The 26,831-nt window shown below is 38.4% G+C and overlaps 1 protein-coding gene across 1 annotated transcript in view; it reads right to left on the bottom strand.

Annotated features, from left to right (window-relative positions):
• PIK3C2G (phosphatidylinositol-4-phosphate 3-kinase catalytic subunit type 2 gamma) overlaps positions 1 to 26,831 on the bottom strand; it is a 190,586-nt gene that overhangs the window by 41,617 nt on the left and 122,138 nt on the right. Inside the window, exons 25-27 of the mRNA XM_014256031.2 lie at positions 12,215 to 12,371; positions 8,332 to 8,441; positions 504 to 696 (exon numbers count right to left, since the gene is read on the bottom strand). Of these exons, the coding sequence (XP_014111506.2) occupies positions 504 to 696; positions 8,332 to 8,441; positions 12,215 to 12,371 (460 nt within the window). The remainder of the gene's footprint in view (positions 1 to 503; positions 697 to 8,331; positions 8,442 to 12,214; positions 12,372 to 26,831) is intronic.

Raw genomic sequence — 26,831 nt, 5'->3', positions numbered from 1 at the left:
GAGAATATACAGTGTGATTTTAACAAAGAAAAACCTTCCTTTAATGTAGTGCCAAGTGCCAGAGAATTCAGTTTGTGATTCACAGTGTTTGCTGCCCAGAAAGAGAAACTTGCCTGGGTAGCATACAACTCAAACACTGAAAGATCACTGCAGTGTGTGAAAACTAATAGTGCACCATTAAAGCATCATATAACAGCCTCCAATTTCTATTAGGCTTCCTAATTTAGTGCCATGCTTTCCTTCTGGATGCTTTAATTAGCCCTTGATTTATTTTTCACTATAGGGAATGAACAGTTTTCCTTAATGGCTCCCTGCAAATATCTGTCTGCCTGGTGTTTTTGCTCTCTGATAGCTCACTGCTTATGGCACCACTATTCATCCCATGATGCCTTTAATGTGGCACAAGCACATCTTCTATAAATGAAGAGGGAGAGCACATAAGTTTTTGAAAGAGTCATTAAAGATCCAGGCAAATGAGGGCAAGCAAAGAACACGATACATACGGAGTCAGGCTTTCTGCTGAACCCCAAAACAGTGGCCCTTGCGATCGACCTCTCTGTGTCCAGAATCATCCACTCCTGGGGGACGGGCTCTGGAGCTGGAGGCTTTGCAGAGCTCCCCACTGACATCTGCACAAGCGTGTGGATCAGGTTATTGAGTTTGACAGGAAAGCACTCCAAACTCTCCTTTATTTTCCTGAAGAACGAACAAACAGAAGAGGCGCTATTTATGCATTTTTTTTGTTTTCCGCTCCTTGACCCCTCTTTTTATGGATACAAGTCCGAAAAATCTCAAATTCTAAAGCCTACCTCACACACACACACACACACACATCAGTCACTGCTATTTGCACTGCAGCACATCCAGCCCCTGAGCTCTGCTGCTTAAAGGAGCGTTCTTGCCACAACCTGCCTCAAGGCTTAGCTTGGAGCAGCTATTCCACATGAGCTGGATACCAGCCTTCTTTCAGGCATCAGGGACAAGCAGAACATTTCCATGCGTGTTTTGAGGAGTCCCAGGGTTGAACAGCACATGTTCATTTTGCCGAGCAGGAGAGAAGGCGCTAGTTATGATTATATTTATTTTTGATTACACTAACCTCACATGGGCTTACACGTGTTTGCGCAGGGCTCTTGGATTCAATTTGTGATTTAGCTGAGCAGGATGTGTTGCTAAATCCTCCACCTAGTTCTTAAAAGCTCTATCCCTGTGGAACTGCTTAAGATGAATTTTTTTTTAAAAAAAAAGAGAGAGAAATTTTCTCCTGGTATCTCACTCCATCTCATCCCTGTGCAAGGGGAGCCAGAACACTGTTTTGATTTCCTACTTTTGAGATCTTTCATCAGCAAAGACACAATAGATAAAAAAAAACCTAGATAAACATGTACTGCAAATGAGAAAGTGAACTTGACCTGAGAAATAACACTACAACATGATCACAGGTCTCTGATGAGTGAAATGCAGTACTCATTAGAAAACACTTGCTCTCTTGGATTCACTTGCTAATTGAATTCTTAGGACCTATGAACTTCTAATGTTTTTTGTTTTTTTTTTTTTCCCTGCTTATTTCTACAGCTATCTGAAGATATCCTGTACCTGTTCTGATGTTATAGAAAAACAACCCATTAGTTTCAAGTCATCAAGTTCAGCAAACCCTCTATCAAAGTGTCAGGAGTTTGCTGTGTTTTCTTTTTCTCTTTATTATATTTTTTTTTCTTCCAATTTTGGATTATATCTAACTAGGTTACAAGGGCTGACAACACCCTTAACCACCTTCATCATGCCTTTTTCAAAGCTGAGCAAATGCTTCGCCTGTCATTTCAAATTAGATTTTTATTCATGGCTTTCTGTGAGTGGGTTGGAATGTGTAGTGCAATCATTTGAAATCAACTCCATTCATCACATTAGCCTAATTTCCATGATCTCAGATGCTCTGGCTAAAATCTGTAGCTTCACATATGAAACTAAACCAGAAAGAATAAGGATTATTTTACCTACAGGCATCTCCCCAGCTGACCCCCTGAAATTCAGATTTTACTCAAAATACTATGTGAATTTATCACACACTAATTAGGTGCAGTAAACTAAGGAAAGATGAATATGTTCCTCTTAATGTAGTACATGGAAAGGTACCTCAGAATTGATTTAATTATCTTAATTATTAATTACATTCTTCAGAAACAGACACAAGCTATTTAATAAATTAAACAAATTAACACTCTGATGTAAAACAGGAAAACAAATCTCATTTCAAAATATTAGTACAAAATCAATTCAGTGACGATTAACCAGGCTGCAGCAGAGGTGAACTCTTCCTTTTTAACTCCTATGTATTTAATTTAATGTGTAGTTTAAACACTTCCTAAATCACAGAGACATTAGGTTATAGAATCTGTAACTGGCCATATTATAGCAGAGCAGTTAGGGAATTTGCCACAGTACTGTAAGAGGCACGTTAACTTTGCAGCTAAACACACTGCATTTTAATTTACATAAAACAGGCCTCAGCTTGTAAATTACTACTAATTCAGACATCATCACTGCACAGAACTGCCTGATATCAAACTACCACTATTCCTTCCATGGGGCCATTAGGCTTCTAAAACACCTTTAAAACCCAGATTGCTAATCACACACTCTAGATCTGAACAGAGCCTTGTGTTGTCATCGTTGCAGATTTTTCCTGTGAGTTATTGGAAATGATTACATCTAAAATCAAATAAAACCAGAAGTAGAAGTTGTTCTCTCCCCCTCTCTGTTCTGTCTGCATGCAGTCCTCTTTGCTAGGATAGGAAACATCAAGCAAACCTAATTCCATGTATTCAGCAAAGAATTCAAGGCCTCTTTGCTAAACTGATGCCACCTCAGAGCATCTCCCCAGCAAGGTGGAACAGCTCTGCTTGGGACTCTCTGCACTTTCTTTCAAGGGCAAATTGGCTTAAGGAGACCCTTTTTCCCAAAAACTGGATCCTAACTGTATATGGAGCAATGGGGTACATCAAACCTGTGTGCCTTATCTTTTTGTGATTTTGCAGTTTATTTTTGGCCTGGATTAGTTCAGTGACCCAGTTTATCACATTGTGGTACCTGATTCCCCTTTCTGCCAGCATTTTTAAAGTTCATCCCGAGGACCAGTGGTGAAAGTTTCTCCTTGAGTTCTCCCAGATCCCCAAACACCTTCTTTTCTCTGTAGCCACATTAGGCTTAGCAATAGTTGAAAGAAATAAGGTCATGGGTGTTGTTTGTAAAAATCCTCCTTTTCCTCCCTGGCCATTACCACCTTTGCCTGTGCCCAAAGCTGGCTTTGCCTTCACAAAGATGACAAAAAGTTTATTTATTTCAGAGCTCTGGTAGCCCAGGCTGCATAGAAGATGAGTGCCTGATGGTCTAGAGATAGCTAAACTGAGTGAACAGTATAAAGGGTATTAAAAGCACAGGCTAATCAAAAGAAAACGGGAAACTGTCATTAACTGGAGTAATATTAGCAGTGAATCCAAATATTGCCAACACAGTTTTCAGAGAGAAAAATGTTATTTCCCACATGACAATAACTGTTTACCATGCAGATTGGTGTCTGACCTACTTCTCAGAAAATAAAGTTAAATATCTGTGATTGTTGGAAAGTAATGACTTTCTGCTTTCCACCTGCTGAATTGACTTTGAATTTCAGATTTGGCTTCAGTCTGTCTACAGAGCTGTCAAATTACAGTATCAGGTAAAACACGAACAGACTGGCTGGCTGCTCATGTAAAAGGAGATGGATGAAAAGTTTGGCTAATGTTTTCAAGAGTAACAGGTGGTACTTTGTGACTTTAGCTTTAGGAAGCAGACATTCCTTTTTGGACAGGTATTCTGAGGGCTGGTGCTTAGATTTTCAGGATACACCAGCCTTTATACCTAGCACATACAACCAACTGACAAATTATTAAGATATTATGATCTTAGTGGATATTTCTTTACCTTTCTTGATAGTATCCTGTTTCTCATTTCTATCTAGGCCTGAAAATCATTCAGAGTATAGTGAGCAAAATTTATTTTCATGGGATTCTCAGATGTTAATGAACAGTGTTTCATTTTTATTCCACATTTCCATCCATGAATTTACCAAGCTCCATTTTAAAACAACTTGAGTAGCATGCCCCCAGATTAACAGAGTTTTTCAGGATATTACTGCTTTCAGCAACAGACCTTTTGTAATACAAATTCCTCAGAAAACATTAATTCAAGAAGGAGGTCTGCCTCCTGTTCCTTTGGGGCACATAGACCACAATCTTTACAAACTGCTTGAACATCACTGAAATAAAGATTAGTGTTGTAATTTGGTCCATTCCCTTCCATATGCCACCAACTTTCACTGTGTTTCACCCATTTGGGAAATTTCTTGCTGAAATACCCTCAGCCACCTGAGAAACAGAGATCAGTTTGAGGTCAGCATCATGTTTTGAAAGGAGTTACTGTGGATTGTCCAGCTTGAAACTGTTGGAGTTTGTGGATTATGGATATGCTTGACCTAGGCAACAACAGGTACCTAAAAAATGAGTCCATTAATAAATAAACAAAGCAGCTGACCCAAGCAGCACCTCCCTCCATCAGGCATGCAATGTGCTCCCCTGGTAATTGTCAGATCCACCCTGCATCTCTTATTCATGGGTTTCTATCAGTGGGTTAGATTGCACACTGCAATCATTTGAAATCAACTCCATTCATTGCATTAGGCTAACTTTATGCTCTTAAAACCAATTTCAAATATACATCCCTGTGCAGGCACATTAAAAATGTCAGGCAGCCTGCCACACCATGCTGACATTTGAAGACATCTGCAGAAAACCATAGAGGAAATTTATATGCAGAGGTAAGATGGGTTTCCAGTTTCTGATAAAACTGTGTTGTCAGGGGAAGAGGAAAGGAGGGAGGGGCAAGGATCAAATTGAATTTCAAGGATCAAACTGAGTTCAGGGCAGATGCTGGGGAGACAACGCTGTTTCACTTGGCAGTAGGTGCACAGGACTGACAAGGAGACACAGAAACTCTTGTTTAACTCTCAATTGGTGCATTGTTTATCCACGATGGGAGGGTGTGACCTTCCAGAGGGCTGCGAGCTGTGAGGCTGAACGCTGCTGCTCATCAGCTCATAACAGGGAGCTGACCCCATGTGAGAAGAACTGCACACAGATGACACCACAGACTGTTGCACATGACTTAAATCAAGAATGAGACCAAAGGAATTTAGTAAAACACAGAGTGCTTTACAAGCCTGAAAGGGGTCAGTACATTATATGATTGTTCTGCCGGCCGAAGAGGTGATGGCAAAGAACAAATTAACATCGCTCTGCCAGCAGCATTTGTGACATCATTCATCATTTTATGTTGGTTTTAAACCACACCAGGGCCAATGTCAGCGTTATTGCTAAACCAAACCCAGAAGATTGCTAAAAGCAACCCATTTCTACAGGAATACAGAGGAATACTGTTCTCCTATTTCCACTAGCAGAAGATTGGGATTTTTGGTAGGCACGTTACGTGATTGAATCTGAAAGATTACAATAACTACCTTGTACTTAGAACAAGAAACAACTTTCTGTTGGCAACGTTTAACATTCCAATGACCACGCTCCTTGTCTAGAAAAGAACTTTTAAAAAACAATGAAGTGGTTTTGGAAGCAGTTACAGAGAAAACGGAGCTACAAATTGCGAGGGATTTGAGAACTACTAAAAGTTGTGCTAATAATCAGAACTTCCAATTTCCTTGTCTTCCTAAGGGAAGCTTGAAAAATAGATACAGAAACAAGCCAGAGATTGACCATGAGCCATGAGAAGTATGTAACTGTATTTTTTCTTGTATCAGTATTTTGTATAAAAAGGAGATAAGGAATAAAGATGATGTAGATAACACAAAGCTCACAAAAATCTCAATATATTTAAATTCCTAAAGCCAGGTTGGAAAGTGTTTTTTTTACAGACAGACAGTCTCTCCATGCATCCAGGTATCAAGCTATCCCAAAGTCTTTATTTTGAAAAGTGCCTGGATAAAATTTCTGGAAGTTAAAATCCTACTAGACATGAGGCCTGATATTATCCCCATGTTCAAACATGCTGAAATGTCAATACATTTTTTGAGTTAACACAAATAATGTACAAATGAATAGAAACTAGAATAACAGGGAAAAGAAGCTCCAAGAGAAATGAGATCCATGGAAATTCATGAACTAATGTAAAGGGATTTTCTTCTTGCAAATGAGCATATATAATACAAACATATACTAAGAATATTAATGAATAAAATATGTGCTCTAGCAAAATCTGGCTTTTCTACGTGATGTTGTGATGGACAATAACAAAGCTTCAGCATTTTGAAGAAAATTGGAACAATAGCTCTGGAGTACACAGAAGGCATTTTAGGAGAAATTGCAGTTTCAAGTAAGAACAGAGCCTACAGCAAACTGCTTTGTTGGTGCTCAGGAATTGAGTGGAATTTCCTTCATTTCCTTAACACCATCCCGAACAAGAAATCTAAGAGGAAGAAGGACATTGTGGCCTCTGAGTCCTACCAGGATTTCCTAAGCCTAACACAAACCTCTACCAGGTAACAAAGCACTCCCAAAACATCACTGGCTTTATTCCACATGCTTTGGCTGAGGAAGACTGCAGGTGAATTTCCAGTCTGAAGTCCCTGACCCTCGAAAGAAAGTGTGTGGATATCCAGCTCTGCTCTGAATCAAGTCTTCATCCTTACTCCTGCAGCTAAGCAAGGCTGCAGTGATGCCAACCCCAGCTCAGAACTGAGTCAGCTGAAAGCTGATCCTTTCCACCTCCAGAGGGGCGCCAGCTCTGAGCTTTGCATGGCACTGATGCAATTTTCATTCTGAAGACTCAGATTTTCCTGCTTGTTTTGTACATTCCAGCCCATTTTCACTAACTAAACAAACTGGTTATTTTACCCATGAGAGACAGACACAACCACCTGAACTAGTTGACAGTCGAGACTTTTACAGTTTAATTAGAAACTGTATGTTTCCTATTTGAAGTGGAAATACAAGTCTGTACTTTGGATATATGTGAAATTTTAAAGGAAAGGCTAAGGTAGGAGTTGATGGTAAATGTGAAGCTGTAATTAAATTTTAAAATATAACAATCTTGCTAGGGGGCAGGAGTGAAAAAGCAAGTGTTAGAGGAAAAGTGTTACTCAGTGCTATGCTGTGGGTAAAGTCATAGAACAATAGTTTTGATTGACAAGTTCTTCTCTTTCATTTTTTCCAAAGAAAGGTCACCCTTAAAGTCTCTTGGTCTCTGCCCCAGCCCTCTCCAAACTTGCTGCCTTGGTTTCCTCAGATTCTAGTACATGGAAAAGAGACATATAAACAGCACACTTTTGATTTCCCAGCACTTTCACAAGGTCAGGAGAGTCAGGGTTGCTTTGCATGTGTAGAGGGTGCCCAGGAAACACGGATTCTTAGTCCTTGGGAAATGATGGTGCTGCTCAGGGCACACTCTGGCTCTGATTTTGTCTCATGCTGTGCCTAGAATTTCAAAGTGGATTTCCAGTTCTAGATAGGTCTCCACTCATTTCATCTACAGCCTCATCACACCAACAGCTGGAAGGATATGTGATGCAAAACCTGACCTGAAAGATCAGGACTGAGGGTCTTTTTGTGATTTTATGCACATGATTTGTGATTTTATGCTCCTCCTCATTAATCCCCAGCTATTATCACAAACAGGTGAAAGGTTCCATTACCCTAACACAAATGAAGATTTAAATTTACCTATATCCACACAAGGATACCTATATCCTTTTCTGTGGTTGATCTGTTAATTGTTTAAAAGCAAGAACCAGCACTGTTTTGCAGATGGAGAAACTATGGCTATCAGAGGGAAAGTGACTTCTCTGAGGTAACACAGAAGGTCAAAAGAGGAAAAGGAGTAAAATACAGAAATTGAAGGCTCTCACTCAGGCTGTTTATAGGTTGAATCTCTTTAAGCAGTCCAAATCCGTTTGCATTTAGCTGCTGCATTTAAAAACAGAGAGTAAATGCTAGAGAAAATGTACTAGCTAGAATGCTAGACACAAATCAGGATGGTTTCACCATGAAAGCCTAAGAAACTTCCAGGCACTGAGTGACTCATCACAAGTGTACCACAAAGGCACAACTGTTTCTTCCAGAAATTTGAGGAAATTGGTTATAACATGCATAAGGAATGAGTTTTTAAAAGTAAACAGGTGAAGACAAATCATCCTTTTGTGTCTTTTCCCTGATTAATCTTCTTAACATAAGAGAAAAATGGATTAATCCCTGAAGAAAGCAAAGTTTCTAGATTATATTCTGGTTTTACCTTGTAAAGTAACTTGTAGCCTGGAGATCTGAGTCCTGAGGACGGAGGTTATCATACACATATTTCAGATCCTGGATGCTGTTTAGCTCAGGCAATCCTGCATGCAGCATCTAAATGTAAAGTAATATTAGGTCATTAGTCCACTGTTCTATTGAAAAGAAGTTTAAACTAAATGGGCCTAAGTGAGCGAAGAAAGGTTTTACACCACAATAAAACAGTGAAACAGTTGTGCTGATCTGAAGAGTGGTTCTGATGCTAGAGCAATGCCTGAAATAATAAAGTGAATATATTGCACTGTAAACCTTCACACTGAGGCACCTGAAAGAGGCATGGGTCAGCATCCACAATCCATTTTAGTTATTTATTTTCTCTTTGGATACCATAACCTCAAGGTGTGCATTGCTAAGCCTCCTTCAGATCCTCCTAATGGTGATAAAGGGGAGGTGTCCCAATCCAGCCACCTGAACAATAGTAACCACACTTCTGTTAAGCTCACAGTGTTGCCTTAGCCATAATTCAATTTAGTGCAACATCACCCTCTCATTTGTAACTCCTGGTTCCACCATCACTGCCCTGGGCTCCTCCTGCAAAGGCATCACAGATCAGAGGAGGAGGAAATCTTCTCCAGACACTGATTCATGGCAGCAGCCCTGGGGTGGGCAGTGAGCACTGCCCTCTGGAGCAGGTGTCATTCTCCATCGATGAGGGACAGAACTGTTCTAGTTAGCCAGCCAAATTCTACTTAGTCAGATTAAATTCAAAAACCAAATAATGCCAGTGTTCTCCTCGCAAAGTAAAAACCTGAGGGGATTAGACAGCTCAGTGTGTCCAATTGCCCGTACAGCTCTTCTCCAGGCATCTTCAAATGCCAACAACAACAATAAAATTTACTCACTTCAAAACCTACTGATTTTTCTCAGCAATCACAGCAAGTTGGGAGTGAAGCTTTTTTTGTGTAATGCAGAAAAACATCACTCCTTCAGATTGCTCAGATGAAAATGTATCTGAATTTGCAGTCACTGCTGTGGGTTCTTCATTGATATTTATGTCTAGCTCAGACAGAAAGACCCACTGAGTTTTTCAAGTAACAACAAAGAAAAAAAAGGAAGCACTGATTTTATTTTAAGGTTATTCCTTCAAACATTCTCAACATTTGTACATTTTCTTTTTGGCATTATGAGGAAAATCCTGCTCAGCCCCATTCCAAGATACCACTGTTAGATTTCTGTCTTTGCAGAGTTTTGACTGACAAGGAACAGAGGGGCAGAAAGCTCAATGAGGTGAATTAAAGTGGGTTGACAGCAGGGACAATAACAATATTTAGCACTGAAGGACACACAGTGCTTATCAATATACCTTCAGCCCAGTTATAGAAGATGACAACAACTCCTGCCCCCTTTGGATTTAATAAAAAAAAAAAGGTAAACAAAAAAGGCTGTAGTATTGGCAAATTAAGCTCCTTGCCCTTCACCAGAAAAGGGAGTGATAAAGTCCATTTTAATAACTTTCTATATGAAAAAATCTTTATTAGGGTAATGGAGTTTGCATTTCTTTAAAGTAGTCAGAAGGTGTTTGTGTCCTGCCATCACCCTCTTTATAATAGTTCACATCAAATCTTTAATGAGAGTAAAGCTGATGAACTACAGGCATTTTCACAGCTGAACTCTGCCAGAAAACTCTTGAGTCTCCCACAGATGTTTCTGCTTTTGAAAATGATGGAAACTTCATGGATTATTTCTTACTCCCAGTAGCAAACGTCAGTAGAGCTTTAGAAGAATGCTGCTCACCGCCAAGAAATAACATTAATTCCCAAACTGGGCCAAAAATCCCTCAATTTCTTCATAATCATGTTTGCTAGAAACCACTAATTGTCACTGATCACCCAGGGTGCAGTTTACTGTTCTGTGAATATTCTGTGCATTCAGTGTAATATTCTGTGAAGGACTCTGTTTTCTAGCAACAATCTTATTTTAGTTTTTTTTTTTTGAACTGTGTTTTACAAATAGCATCTGAGAAAACAGATGGGGGAATAGAATTAAAGATTAATGAGGCAGGTTTCCAAAGAGCGAGAGAAATCTTAGACTTTCACTGATACAAATAAGCAGTGATTAGTTAACCTTATCCCTCCATGATGACATCTGAAACTCTGTATGGAAATGAATTCAAAGCAGAATTTCACAGTCTGTTTATTTTTTACAGGAATGACCCATGGAACTGAAACATTTTGATATTTACAGCTTCTGACCAACACCCCACTTCAACAGGTGCAGAAACAGACTCACCTTTCCAAATATTATTGGCAAAATCAAGGTGCTCCCAAGCTGGTCTTGCTTGCTTAATTCCTTTTGCTATGAAGAGATTTTCCATGGGGTGTGAGTGTGCTGCCAGTTATTTTTCAATTATGAAGTGCAACACAACTGACTGAGCTGCAGCCCTCTGGCAAATATTAAGACAGATCTGGATGCTGACTTTTAGCTCAGCTCTATTACCTCCTCTACAAGATCATCAGAAACAAGAGATGCAGCACGTCCTGAATACAGACAAACCTGAGCTTTGGCCAGGCAGAGGGAGTTATTTCAGATCTCCTGCTAGGAGACTTTCCCAACCATGCTCTCTATTATCCCGGAGTAATCTGACATCATTATCTGCCACTTGCAGAAAGAGGGACTGCACTCCTGCAAGGAGATGGGCAGGAGAGGTGGCTTTATTTGCAGCATGCAGTTTTAGGCAACCTCTTCAGAAAAGCAGGGATTACTGCTGTGGATGAGAGAACAGGCTGATCCTGAGCTCTCTACAGGCTCCTTAACTTGGACAGGATCTCCTACAACCTCACTCTGCGCTGTTTCCAGAGGAAAATTGTGCTTTATGGTGGGCATGCAGTTTTGTTCCACCTTTGTGGCTCCTAAGCAGCAAGTTCAAGGGATCAGGAGCAATCCCTCCTGCTCCATAATAGGGAATCTCTCACTGAATCACTGCATGAGAATCCATGGACAGGATGGAAGAGGCAAGGGGAGAGATTCCTTCAATTTCTCTTGCCCTTCCCCATTGAACAAGTTGGAGATGATAAAGTAGTGTTTACAGAGCAATTTTTAAGCAGTTCCCCAATCTCAGCAGCTCTGTTTATAAATCCATGTCAATCTTTTCATGCACAGACCACTCTCTTAGGTCGTGGGGCCCTGCATACAAATTTTGGATTGATATCTTAGCCAAACATCTTAGCAAACATTAGTAAATGTAATATTCTCGTTGTACCCAAGATGGGGAAAATCATTAACCTTTCCCACACAAGTAAATAGAGGCATAAATCAGATATGGAATTCCCCACAGCACATGAATCAGTGGGAATACTTAAGGATAAAAACTCCTAGAGACCTTAAAAATCTACACAAAGTTTTAAAACTGGTGTGAATATGGACACTGCTCTTTCTTTCCTGTGTTTGCCATCCCAAGAAAAGCCTGTGGAAATGTGCAACACCCCCATTCTACAGGCATCATTGTGCTGCTAAGGACTGTCAGATCACCCACCATGTGAAATATTTAGCTTACTTTGTCTCGTAGACATGAACAGGAATGGTAAATGAACACCTAGAAAAAGGGCTGAGTGAAATTCCTGAATGCAAAACTTTTACTCAGATTTTTCTGCAGTTTTCTGCTATTTTGTAAAAAAAGAATGCATTATGAAATAGAAAAACACCAAGCAGCTTAGCTTTCCTTTTCTCAGAAATTGGTACTGAAAGTGGAGAGCTTCTTTGCACAGGAAGTGCAGCTCTAACATTGTCAGCTGTGCACCTGAAACCTCTTCAAATTATAGTGCAGAGAGGTGGGAAAAGGGAAGAGAACCCCAGAGGAAATTGATTTTTGGTTTCATCCTCGAGCTTCTTACCATCTCTAGCAGGTTCAGGAGTAGCTGGCTGTGTTTCCTGACTATATTGTAAGCTCGACAACAAAGCTCCACAAACTCCTGAAAACGCTGTGGGTTTTTTCCACCCTCTGTTATGAAATACTCCATCTCTGATGTGAAGATGAAGGGAGCTCGGTCCCTGGAAAAGAGAACAATTACCTGAGGAACTTCACCCAAAACAGCTAATCATGCAAGACAGTAAATATTTGTAACTCATTATTCACATTTGTGCTTTCCAGTATTACCTTCCTCATTATTTCATCTCTCCCTTTCCCAGTGTGGAAACCTCTGTTGCTCTGTGTGGTGTCACTGACTAATTGGGACAGAGACAGGTTTGACAGCAAGAGCTTCCTGGTGAGAAATCCAACAACTGAGCAAGTGTTTTCTTCTGGCTCTTTGTTTTTCTTTAATTTCTTGACTCTATCCTGAAAGTGAATCTGGAAACAAGTTCTCTCCTGGTATTGAAATACTTAAAAGTTGTTCTCAGAGAGGGTGGGTTATAAATATCGACTCCCTGCTAGGCAAGAAGGGAATTTCAGAAAAAGCCCTACACCTCCACAATCCAACAACAAGAAAACCCCAAGGTATGATGCTATCATTAAATATACACCATCCTGAAGAGATGTTTCTGACTCCAGTTAAAACAGAATATAAATACATTGTCTTGTTTTCTCTACAGTTACTCTGTGTTCACCCTTGGGTAAATAAGGTGCAGAATCTGACAACATGGTTTGCCTTTTTTTTCTTATCACCAGCATAGTTTGTGGCTATGGCATGCTATTTCAGAAGAAAACAGATTAGCCAGGCTTCTCCTAACAATCCTATCATTCAGTAGTTCCAGAAAGGCCTGATAAACTGCATCCTCACACAGAAAAACCTACTGCAGTGATTTACTCATCACAACTGTGTACACAGAACCATGTAAACAGATTAGAGGGCTCTATTCCAAGGCAATATTCAGTCTGTTAACTCTTAATTCGAAATAAATTCAAATAAACTCAGTGTTCTTGGTAAGTCCAAATGCAGAAATAAATTTCAGGATGTCTTGCTAAAACCTCAAACATGGGCTGAGTCAACCCATTGCTTCCTGATGCATTCATAAATGAGAGAAATGAGCTTTCCTGGAGCTTCCCTTATCTTCCCTGCCTTACATTACTGCAGAAAGAAAAACAAGTTGGCATGAGATTTTAGGCTACAGCTGGAAGTTAAAGTCACAACAAAAGCTCAGTTGGCTTCCCACTTTTATATTTGGAAAGGCTTCCATGGCAGCTAACTTTGAATCCTCATCTCCCACAGTTGTCTTTCACCTCCAAACAGTCCAGGCCACTAGGGTGGTTTTTAAAAAAAAGGTATCAAAAGATGTTCAGTTTAGCAAAGTAGTGCTAGGCATGATGAAGGTCCACAATAAAAATTCTTTCCCTCCACATTCTTCTGTAGGATGTAAGATGTGAGTGCATATTTGGAGGGTTTTATTAAAGTGTGACTGTTACACAGTTATTGTGTACTTTTGGGCTGTAGATCTCAAAGAACTTACAAACCTATGTCTGTTACTGATTTCTGAGAGTTCAGGTTTTCCCAGAACCTTCTTTCACTCACTCATTCATTTGTCTTTTAGCTTATTTTTTATCAGTGATATTTAAAATAGACATTAGGTGTTAAATATATTGATACAATTAGAATAATGAAATTCAATTTGTTGAAGCCCATAGGAAAGAGAGAGAGAGAGAAAATTATAAGTGTTAACATCTTGATGTATATGTGACAGGAGGCCAATATAAATCTGAGAATGTCTAAACCCCAAATTTGTTCTTGGGCTAAAATATTCCAAGTCAAAAACTAGTGCTACAAATATGATGCATTTCGTTCAAAATTCATAGTTGATTTCTGATGTCCAGCTGCATCAAGAGACACAATCACACCATGAAAACACAGCCCTTTCTGAGCTAGTCCAAGTCTCCCACACTGAGCTACTTGAGCTGAAAGCAGATACTGCAATCAGAAATTACTTTACTGGAAGAAATATGGTCTTTAACGTTGCTGGGTTGGGCTGTGGGCCAACTTCCCCATAATGTAATGACTGCAACATTAGTCATTTCTCTTGCTGTTGTTGCTAAAGGATCTGTGTGAACACACAACTGATACTTTAATATTTACATTGTTTAGAGATTAATTTTGCTTGTGGGATGACTGAATGCAGTTTTACAAGGTTCTTAAATTTCTCAGTGTCTTTTGTGAATATGTTCTAGGGCATTAGGCCAGTCCTCCCTTGTCAACATGCAAAATATGATGTAGGAATTTGATTTCTCCAATTCTATTTAAGGCCTTTTGCTATGAGAGCCTCTCCCACAAGGTAAACCCTGCAAGCCCTGAATGCTGAAGCTCCAGTAAAGAAGGTGGATGTTCACAAAGGGAACACTTTGAAATGTAAATTTTAAAAAAACCCAAAAAACTCACATAAAGCCAACTTAGAATATGGGAAACAAGATCCACTAGAAGGAACAACACAGTCATTTCTCACAACAGCATTATAAAATAAAGTTTCAGTGGGAAGAGATGCTTACTGTCTGAACAGAACATAAAGGATTCTGCAAAACCAATTGACAGGATGAATGCCTGTGCATGGATGTAAAATGTTCCTTCCTGTTTTCACAAACTCCTCTGGATAACAAAAAACCAGAAGCAAAACCAGCAAAATTAGAAGCAGCCAAGTCCAGTCACTGTCCATCATGAGAATTTACATCAGCAAATAGAGGCTGTTTCAGTCTCCAGAAGGAGAAAAGTAATGTGTGCCCTGCTGTTGCCCCGTGCAGATGAACCTCACCCTGGTGCACAGGCTGAATTTCTCTATTTAAATCAGCACATCTTTAACAGGCAGCCTTTTTTGGGGGGAGATCACCAAGATCACATTCCATCCTGGCATTTATTCAGAAGATGAGCAGTGCATCCAGAGGCCTGGTAGCAACAGCCCTCACTTGGACCTCTATCTATCACATAGCTTGCTCACATGATCTTATCTACAATTACAAACATTAAATACTTCTTACCCCAAAACACCCTCAAGATCATGGCTGAGGCCTATAACACTTCATATGCATGAGATGTTTGATGATCAATGATTGCATTACAGACAATGGGAGCTAAAATCTGTATTGATACAACTTGCTGCCTCCATCAAACTAAAGAAATCCCTGGCATCAGCTAAAAAAACTGGGATGATGAAGTACTTTCAAGTAAAAGCCTTTTACCATATCTCTGTAGACCATGAGCTTTTTTTTTTTCTTATTTATGGTGTTCTAAAGAAATGTGGAATTGAAGCATTGTTGAATGACCTCTATTGTGTAATTATAATGTCTGGCACCATTATTTTTAGGAAAAAAAAAGGCCTCACTGAAAGAACTAATATGGCTTGAGATTGACCAAAGATGAACAGCCAATAAAACCCCCCAAAATCATTAAAGCTACCTTATCACATCTTGAGTACTCTTTTCTTTCCTTTTTTCTTTTTCCCCCACTAAAGCCCTAGATGAGATTAATGAACCCTTTGGTTTTATAGTAGAAATCGGTCAAAAAGGAAATATTCCTGTTTATGACAGAGTCTGGTTGAAGTCCTGGACTTTAATACTTTACTATGGCTGTGACAAAAGAGTTTACTCAAACCATTCAGCAAGAAACAAGGCTACTTTATGGCTGTTTTTCATTGGTTTTTTTTTTTTTTTCTTTTAGAGATTTAAGATTTTCATGGGAATGCGTTTTGCAGTTCCTCTGGAGATTATAAATGTTTGGATGATAAATCATGAGAGGGAAAAAAAAAAGAAAGGAAACCTCAAGGAAATGAAGAGATCAGGCAAAAATAAACTTGGTCTGGGGTGATGGGAACATCTACTGGGACTTCACTGTGGGCTAGAATAATGCTGCATTCCAAGAAAACCAGTGAGAGCATCAGGATTTGTTATGAAACACAAGATGCAAACTGATTAACAAAGCTTGTAAGGTCAACAGTGGTTTTAGTTTTTTCTGCTCTGAATCTCACGGTACAGAACATTTAAGCATGATACACAAACTTCTTTTTGTATTAAGTAGGAAAAACCTATGAGATAACCAACAACAAAATGACCTTTGCTCTGATCCAATCTAAGCTTTTTGACAGTGCACTTATGGAAAAGTCCAAGTCACACCCATTAATGCAGTGAGAGCAAATCTGTTGTAGTCCAAGTTTTCTTATGGACAATGTGTGAGAAAACAATCAGAACTCTTTGCAATTTAAAAATCAGCTGCTCAGCCGCAAAACCCCCCCCATATATTCTCTGACTGCTTTAAAATCATTTTGTCTGAGTCAAGAGTGACTGATAATATTCAGCATGACCATGTGGAATTTAGATGTATCCAATAAAATAGGAAGTGCTTTTAGGGAGTGCTTGACTGCTGACATCCTTTGCAGCAAAAGCCAAAAGCTTATTGAAGAACACAAAATAAATGAACATGAGTACTTATTTCTCTAAAGCCAAGTGAAAATATTTAATCACGGTAATCATAGACATTTGTAGACACAGTAAAAAGCCATAATCAATGGCACTCCTTTTATGTATTAAATAATGAAACAGGGAACAACCACACAACACAATTCATCACCAGCAAACATAAAGAAATATGCCTGGGCCTCCATTTTTCTTCTTATCAGCACAAGATCATAAACATGCTTCTGGGATTCTCATTTAGCCTATTCTCAAAGATTTTTATGGGAGAGTTCTTCTCTAACCTCCCTATCAAATTTCTGGTTTAGGATGTCCCCTCACAGCATTTTTTTCCCTAATGCCTAATCTAACTCTTGCTGTGCTTTCATCTTATTAATTCTTGCTCTTTCCTAAGGGAAGATGAAGATCCCATCTTCCTTCCAGCAGCCTCTAAAGTATTTGCAGACTATTACTAAGTCTTCCCTCAATCTCCTGTAGACAACTTCTTCCACCTTTCCTCACAAGTCCTGTATTTCAGATGTCCGATGATTTTAATTGCTTTTTTTCTCCTGGACTCCTTGTAATTTCCCTGGGCTCCCTATCTCCATCTTTCTAGCAGTAAAATGTTAAAAATATTCCAGGGGAAGTTTTCCTGGTGAAAACAAAAGGATTACTTCAAATTTCAAGCCCTTCTATCCAGTATCTTATCATCAACTCATATTTGGCTGTGGTAAAATGGCAAGAAGGGCTCTCAGATCCCTTTCTAAAAACTCTTAATCCAAAATTTCACCACAACCAAAACCTTGTACAAAGGGGCTCTAACAAAAAATGAACAAACACATTCTCTATCCCATCAGACTGGTTGCTAATGGAAATTCTGAAGGATGCTACATATAAAGATGTTCCACTCAGTATTTATTAGCTCATACCCTGCCAAAACTTGAAAGATGTCACTAAACTGGAGTAAGTCACCAGCATCATGGAGGGGCTGAGGAACATGGATTTGTTTACCCAGGAGATGAAAGGTTTCCAAGAGGCCAAAGGGGATTTTCTTGTATCTACAGGAGGCTCTAAAACAGATGGATCCAGACAAGAATAAGAGAGAAAACTGAACCAGCTGAAGTTCTGACTTGCCGTAAGACAAAACCAAAACAAACCCCAAACCCCTCACGATGAGAAAAAGTACATATTGAAACAGGTTGCTTTGGAAGATCATCCTGGGAGGTTTTAAGATTCAGCTGGACACAGCCTTGGGTAAACTGGTCTGAATTCAGTTCTGACCTCATTCCCATAACACAGAAAGATTTCTGAATGCCCTGAGCATCCCTGGCTTAAGTAAAACTACATTTTATGGACAATTAAAACTTGGACCTAATAGTTTTTTTACCTACAATCTTAAACTAAATGACCAGGCCAATATGAGGTTACATGGTTTTAACTCTATATTGTGCCATTTCTGCTGCTGTTTGAGGTATCTACTGCAAGAAAAGATTTCAAACTACAAATCTGAAGTCTCATTTCTGATTGAAGTTTTACCCACAGTATTTTTTACATTAATGCCTACCTTTAGAGGCAGAAACATTAAACTAGAAAGAATTTCCTGAATTCCTTAGGCAGATAGTTCTTAAACTATTATAGCCTTATTTATTCACTAATTCTTCTTTTATGTATATCAAGTTTGCTAATATCATTTTTTACTACCACAGCCTCACTATTAGCTCTTTAGTGAAATTGCTGTGTTGAACATACCCACTATTTTGATCAGCCATAAAAGAAGAATTTCCCACATTGGACTGTCCTATTCTGAAAGATTTGTGTCTTCCTGTCAGTAACTGAACTGGTCTCATGGAGATTTAATCATGTTTAATGGATATAGTGGAAAACAAACTGTTAACCCTCGCCTAAGCTAGGGGCTGATTCATCTGATTCTCTCTCATTCTGATTCATCATTCTGCTGTAAACTGAGTCACAGCAGCTATTCTTTTGTGCCCCTTTGCCTGTGCAAAGTGTAAGGGAGTGCTGTTGGAGTCTGAGACACAGAGTGTGTGCCCTTGTCTCTGATACCTGGCTCTAAGATCGAGGAAAACACTGAATTTCATATAACATAAAATTTATGGGCATGTTTTCATGGTGTTACATGAAAACAACTGTTAAAGTTAGATAGAAAAGCTAAAAGTGTGAGTGTGTAGATTAGAGAGTTTTCTTAAGTCACTAGGTGAGAAAGTTAAAGTTTAAACTAGTTTAGAGAGCAAGATTTAGAGTGTTGTCTCTTTCCTTCTTCATTTTCTTCTTCTAGAGGTTTTTGAGTAATAATAAGTGGTTGAATAAAAAATGCCACAGTGCAGGACACAGGTGATGGGTCATTGGGTCATTAAGAAAAATAATATGCGTGTCTATTGTTAATTAGATAAAAATAAGTATAAAGATAAAAGAATTGCATAGTTCAGGGCCATTCTGTGTCTTCAAAGCCAAAGTGAGCCAAAAGAGCAGGATGAATTGAACTTGAACAAAAAGTCTGGAAAGACTTGTCAAGTTTTGTAATAGCATCCTAATAAACACAAGAAACAAGATCCTAACAGGCTTTGGAGTTTTCTTCCTGACCCAAAGAACTGAGATAAACAGAACTCCCCGTGAGGGAGTATTCCAAAAGAGCTCAGCCCAGAGGGGACTGAGAAATCCACATGTGAAGAGAAGTGCAAAAGAATGAAAAAAACAGATTAAAAAGTTACAAGTGTGGCTTAACTAAAATCCCTCTCATTCAGGACCAATGGAAGCTCGTGAGTGGGAAAATCACAGAGATTTGATCACACCTGGTCCCAAAGGATTCCTGTGCTGACAGTAACAGGGCTGCTGACAGCTGAGCTTAGACACAGTCACAGGTCTGAGGACAGACCCAGTTTTTGCAGTGTGCTGCCACAGGGACCCATCTGCAACCCTCCCATGGAGCAAGGAAATTGGCAAGGCTCATAAAGAAACTAGTTGGAGGTACCTCTGGATGGATTTCACTCTGGCTGCAGTGCCCAGCCCCTGCTGCAATCTCCAGTTCTGCCACAATCTGAACACAGAATTTATTCTTTAATGTCACAGAATTTTAACCATTCCATGCAGTTAGCTGGTGGCATACTTTGGAAAATCCCTAAAAGGATGCTCCTTGAAAGGAGATCTGCTCTGCTTTAGGAACATACTTGTCTTGATTAGCTGCAGATGTTGTCCTGTTGCAAACATTGGTTAGGAAGCACCCCTGGCACCAGTGTCAACCCTTTTGGGCTGAGCTGGGCTCTCCTGCTCCGACAGACACAGACAGAGCAGCCTGCACGCAGCCACCAGCAGCCAGACTGCAAAACAACACCCAGGTGGAGTCCAGTCCTTATTGCACTTCACCTTCAATATTTGACAGTGCTCAGTGCAGCATTCCCCATGCCTTACACCATTTTCTAAGACTATCAAATTTTCTGTGTTTGTTAAGAGTTTATTACTAGCCCTATTGATAAACCACTTGAGAGTTAATTCACAAGGAGATTGGAGCAATTCCTCTTGTTAACAGAGACTGCTGGACAATTGCTTTTTGTGTCTTGACTGGCCCTCGGCAGTGAAGAAGACTTTAAAACTGAGACCTAAAAGGTGCCTTAAACAAGTAGGGTTATATGCCCTACCCATGGAATATTCAGCTAACAGGTCTTTTCAGTATGAGATGGATATTTAGAAAACACATTAATAGATGGTTGCAGGGCATTTGTATATCACCAGGCAAACTATAGAAATAAACCAGTGATGAAGAAATTGAATTGCAAAGAAATTCCTCGGGGCAGGGGATGAAATCCTACATGAATTAAATACATCAGTATGCTTTCCAGCTAAGGATGAAGGACAAAGGTGTAGTGTACAGAACAAGGAAAAGAAAAAAAAAATAAAAAATAATAAAAAAAGAAGACCAAGAAACGGAGATTAATTTAAAACTGCTTGATGTATACTTGACTGTGTGTGAGAACAGCTTCCCCTGAATATAAATGTACATTTGAGTGCTTGTGAGAACAGCTCCCTCAAACATAAAAAAGTGTGTGTAGAAAGCTTTCAGAGACAGGGGTGATACAATGAAATGTTTCTGATGGGAGCAGGGAGGAGAAAATACACATCTCTATAAGCAGTTATACTTTGAAAAGGATAACAAACAAAACTGTAATCAAAATGGACAGTGACCATGATGTCTTCTCCCCCTTTCTGGTTTATTGTTAAACTTCCCATCTCTAGAGCCATGTCCTACAAAAAATCACAGGATAGCTAACAGAACGAGAAGGAGGGAAGAGGAGAGAGGAGGGGAATTTGATAGGAAGTCCCTTAAATACCTCATGTGCAGCCAATCTCCCAAAGCAGAGGGAATTCTGCTGATGGCTCTGGAAGCATCAAGCAGCTTCTCCAGCCCACATGGTTGTTAACAGGAACATCTGATAACTTCTTCAGGAAAGTGAAGATAGGAAAGCAGTTTATGCTACCCTTGGGGTGAAGGAAAAGCCAAGAAGGATTCTGAGAGTTGCAGCAGACAAGAACTGGCTTCCAGGAAACTCAACCCCACAAGAGGAACAAAGCTCTTGCATGAACAGAACTGGATACACAGGCACTGTATGGAAAAAAAAACAGTGCCTCTCTTAATTGTCTGAGTACTTGGAAAAGGATAACCAAAAACAATGGAGATTATGAAGTGGGCAGTGAATATAATTTACTTTGATTTCAAATCATTTCAGTTGAAGTCCCCCCACAAGAGTCTATTACTGAAAAAAATCCAACAAACCAAAAAACCAAACCAAACCAAACCACACACAAAAAAAAGGGAAAAAATATAGAAACAACAATGGAAAAGGGCAAACTATGATCCAGGCTCAATAATTAGAGAAAGCACCAGGCTAGAAAGAATAAACCCCTACCCCTCAGGGCAGACAGAAGTGCACCTGAAGCCCCTGAGTGCAGTTTGTGCTGTTCATGTGTTCTCAGACTCAACTTGTGCTTCTGCTGCTCAATTTGGGACAGCTAGAGGCACTGGAATTTCTAAAGTGATGGACTTCCCTGATAAATTCAAGCCCCTTTAGGCCTTGACACCTTGGAGATGATGCTGTTTCACATACAGATCTTCATGCATATTTCCATTCTTTATGTGCATGGAAGTCTTTAAACATCTGTATAATCTTATTAAGATCATTTGGGCTACTTAAGGTGCTTTAAGTCATGAAATTAAATCTTTCCAGGGTTGCAGTCAGAGATTTTTGGAGGGTGGCATACAGGAAGTGCTGAAAGTGAATCGTGGCAAAGAATTAGGAGCTCCCATTTCACAGAAACTAATAAACCCAGACACATCATGCCAGGGAAATAAATATAAACTGCAGAGAATGAATTAATAATGAGACTTACTGAAAATTCCTACTGAAATCCTTCAGCATCTAATACAGGCATGAGTTTTTGTGCATAAACTTAGAAAACAAAAAGTGATTATGCTTCTAAGTTTTTACTTTCAAGTTTTAGACTGTATGAGTACTCTAAATAAAATTTTTAAAAGGTGAAAAGAAAAAAGTAAAATGTATTATTCTCAAATTCTTCCTTCTTCCCCATTTTATCTTTTTTTTTAGGAAAAAAGAGAACAAATGTAGATACAATACAATCAAAAATGCAGATAAAACTTATTTTTCCATGTCCATAAGCCAACATTTCTCTTTTAGAAAGAAATATCTGAATTTTCTTTTTTAAAAATCAACACTTCTAGTGAGACATTAACACACATTTTAGGTTATTAATACTAAAGATGAAATGTATTACTTTCAAAATAAAAAGAGGCACTTCTGTATTTCTCTATACTTAGATGTTCTGAAGTACTTCTCAGTATAATAAAACCAACCTAAGAAAAAAGTGTGGGAAACATAATTTTCCCATATTTTTGAAACTTCCCTATTAACTAGAATTTCCCAAAGGAATAGTTAGGCTGTCTCTAGTAATTAACTCTGTAGAAGAAAACCAGCTTAGCAGATTTAAATTCTGGGAAAACCATGCCAAGAGCCAGGATTAGTTTGGCAAAGAGACAAGAGGGTCTCTGTGATTCAGATCAGGGAAAAGAAAAGGCCAGTGAGTGCTGGAGGTAATCAGGATGACTGGATGCTTAAAGAAAAGAATGGACACCGGTGTTATCAAAAGGTGGATTTACAGTGTGCCATGAGCACTTTGTGTCCTGCCACCAAGTCTCACACTTCCCATCACTGAAAAATGATAAATGACAGCGCTGGAAGTGGCTGGTAGTGAGGAGGATGTGATTGACTGCTGAATTTTGGATTAATTCAGTTAGCACTGGATTTAAATAAATCTCTTGCTGCTTAATTTGCCAAGGAAGGAAAGTTCAAAGGGAGCTGGTCAGAACTGAAAGGAAGTAAACAAAGGCAAGCAAAGCATGGCAGGTAAAACCATGAGCCAGAATCCTTCTTCCAGACCACCTGATGACTGACCTAGACTTGGATGATTATCTGGATATGTTATATAATATTATATATTATATATTATATATTATATATTATATATTATATATTATATATTATATACTATATACTATATATTATATATTATATACTATATACTATATATTATATATTATATATGATATGTGATATATGATATATGATATATGATATATGATATATGATATATGATATATTATATATGATATATGATATATTATATATTATATATTACATATTATATATTATATATTATATAGTCTATAGTCTATAGTCTATAGTCTATATTATATATTATACATTCTATATTCTATATTCTATATTCTATATTCTATATTATACATTATACATTATCTATTATACATTATATATTATATATTGTATATTATATATTATTATATTATATATTATTATATTATATATGATTATATTAGACAATATTATATTCTATATTCTATATATTCTATATTCTATATTCTATATTGTTATATATTATATATTATATATTATATACTATATATTATACATTATATATGATATAGTATATAGTATATAGTATATAGTATATAGTATATAGTATATGGTATATAGTATATAGTATATAGTATATAGAATATAGTATATAGTATATAGTATATAGTATATAGAATATAGTATATAGTATATAGTATATAGTATATTATATGGATATTATCTGAAGTATTATCTGGATAACATTGCACCTATTTACCTGTGACTGGGTCTGAGATGATTACCACAGGACTCTCAACAGATGAAGAACAAGGCAGATATATGAAGAAATTAAACAAGAGTTATTTCTTCCTACAGTTTGAAGTGTACCTGCAGACTTGCCTGTTTTTGGGGGAATGTAGGGTCAAAAGTGGAGGCTGGGTTAGAGAATGAAAGGCATTTTACTACTTCTAGCAAAAGGTGTCATTCAGTGTGATTAAAAAAAAAAAAAAAAGAAAGAGAAGATAATGAAATCTCACGGTTCAGTAGGAAAGTTCCCTGTGGGACTTTGGGAATAATTCTCCTGCCAAGCTCTCTGTTATGCTATTGGTTAGATAGGTCATAAATCTCCCTGCAACACTTCTGAAATATTAGCTCCAGATCCAAGGAAAGATGTCTTATTATTACTATTTAAAGTATTTACTGCACTGTGAAGGCACATGTAGAAAGAAAGTTCCTGATTCCTCTTCCCTCTCATATCAGGAAGAACTGATTTTTGACTTGGAATCAAAAGTGAGCAGATTTATTGGATATCATTTAAAGATGAGGGCAGGAATTAGAAAAGTTTACTAATCCCCTTTCTATGGTATTCACAATCAGGAATGCAAATGTGAGCATGACTGGATGAATGATGTCAGCTTAACAGGTTCTCTGTAGGCTCATTTTGGATGTGCCAGGAGGAGCTGCAGCTCGTGTGTGTGAGTCCCTGAGCTGCCAAAGCTCTCCTTGCACTTCACCTCCATCAGGAGAAGGACTCCACATGCAGGATGCTGCAGAGGACCCACCCTCAGGGAGTTCTACAGGGAATTAAATTTTGGTAAGGGCAAAAAGAGAGACCAGGAAATGGACAGCTGTGGCAAGCAGCTTGCCAAGTTCTGTAAGGAATGATTTACACGCTTCAGGCAGGGACTCCTTGCCTGTAACCCTTCATTGATCTGCACAGATTTCATTTTACACTCACACGCAAAAAAGGTTTGTATGATGTGTGTAAATCCCAAGTGCAGGGCTTTGCATCTGATGCTTTGCTTTCTTTAAAGCTCCTATAGGAACCCCAGAATGTATGCAGAATATCTATCTACTAGAATATTTATCTACAATACCCCCCAAAGGGTCAGCACTAATAATTCTTAGGTTTGTCAGCATTGTGCTGCTGTTTTTTCAATATTATTTTAGAGTATGATATTCTGGGAGCAGAAAAAAAACTCAAATAAAAATCTAATAAGAACTCAAATAAAAGTAAAATAGCAGAGCTGCTAAAGAAACCAGAGGCCAGACCTGTTTCAGGACTTGCCTTGTGGGAATGAGTAGATACAACTAGCACCAAGAGCTTCAAATTTTGAGAGAACCTGAAGTCTGTGACCTGTCAAAATGTGATATCTCTGTGTTCCAAATAATATGTTACATTTCAAGATGGTGCATACAACTCATAAGGACAATGGTCATTAATACTGTATGACTAAAACATTAATACAGAACAATACAATTAATACAATATTAATCTGTTCTGTTGCATGTGGGCTTGAGGGAAACAGTGATTATCCCAGAGTGCTCTTAAATGGGAGACCCAATTTTCCTAAGGAATCATGAGGGCAGCCCATGAATGGAGATCCTAAATATATGATTTTATTCTGTAGTTTAAAAGCAGCACACTGCATTGAGAAGTGGGAAAATAGGCTGATGTTTGTGGAAGTGACTCTATTTTCAAGTTTTCATAGACTTAATAAAAGGTTGTAGTATAACTGAGCTGTGAAACAGTAATATTAGTATCTATTTTTTATTACTGCTCTTACATCTTCTAAATTTGGTTGTTGTGCCCCCTCTTACATTTGCTTCATCCTGTTGTTCACTCAACTAGGTAATTTCTTGTTTATGCAAAATTACTACTCAAGGAAATTCCTGCCAGGTTCCAACAGGAGTTTTGCTGTAGAGAAGGATGCAGCACTTGACAAGGAGTGTGCCTGAGTATGTTTTTATTGCTCTGTTCTGCTTTATTCTCTCCACAGCAAATAAGGAGGATTAAGGGTGCATATCTTGAATGATGGATGATAATTCTAAGCACTGCAACTAAATCTTTTCACTGCCTGAATTAGAAGTACTTATTATCCTCATCAGCTTCCCTCATATCAATACTCCCATGCTGTTGTGTCTGTCTAACACACTGAGACAGTCTAGAGCAGGCAAAGGCCAGCTTAACAAAAACAAAAAAGAAAAAAAAAGGAAAAAAAAAAAAAAAAAGAAGAAAATTACCTCAAACTTAATTCTGACACTTGTTCTGGAAATTTTTAGAAAACATGGATGAAAGACATACACACACTACTCATCTTGTCACTAAAGGGGAACATCCATGCATTCTTTACCCTGCTAAAACAGCTCCTTTGTGTTCTGGACATGCTGGCTTTATCCTATCCTTATCCCATTTCAATTCATTCCTTCCCAACATGTTCACAGTAGGAACTTGGATACATTATCACACTATTTCTCCTTAGCATGACACAGGTACATCACACCTACAAAGGTAATCAGATATTTGCAGAGCAACCCCTGAGCTCAGTGTGGTTTGATGCGGAACTTCAAGAGATAATGAAAAAGTTTGCAAATTTACCCACAGAGTTTAATTATTCTCCATGTCTCTTTGGAAAATTTGGTTCCTTCTATGAATATGGGAAGAAAGTTGTCAATTAGATAAAAGGATTTGGATCCATTTTAGGAACCCTCAGTTGGGGAAAAAAAAAGCAATGGACATCAGATTTCTTCTATTGTGGTCCCTACTGAACGACATCATTCAAATTCCTGACCAAACAAGGATTTGCATTTTTCATTTATGCTGGAAAGGGATCTCCAGCATCTTTTAATCCTTTTCCAGTCATTCTTACACTTTTTAGAAGTTTCAAGAAACAACATAAATATGTTGTTTTGGAAAATACAGGAAGA

This window comes from Pseudopodoces humilis, chromosome 5 (assembly GCF_049639895.1).
Source record: "Pseudopodoces humilis isolate 2021_Gansu_Grassland_sample_001 chromosome 5, ASM4963989v1, whole genome shotgun sequence".
Taxonomy (NCBI): domain Eukaryota; kingdom Metazoa; phylum Chordata; class Aves; order Passeriformes; family Paridae; genus Pseudopodoces; species Pseudopodoces humilis.
The sequence above is the reverse complement of the archived record's forward strand: the minus strand, read 5'-3'. Positions and strand labels throughout refer to the sequence as shown.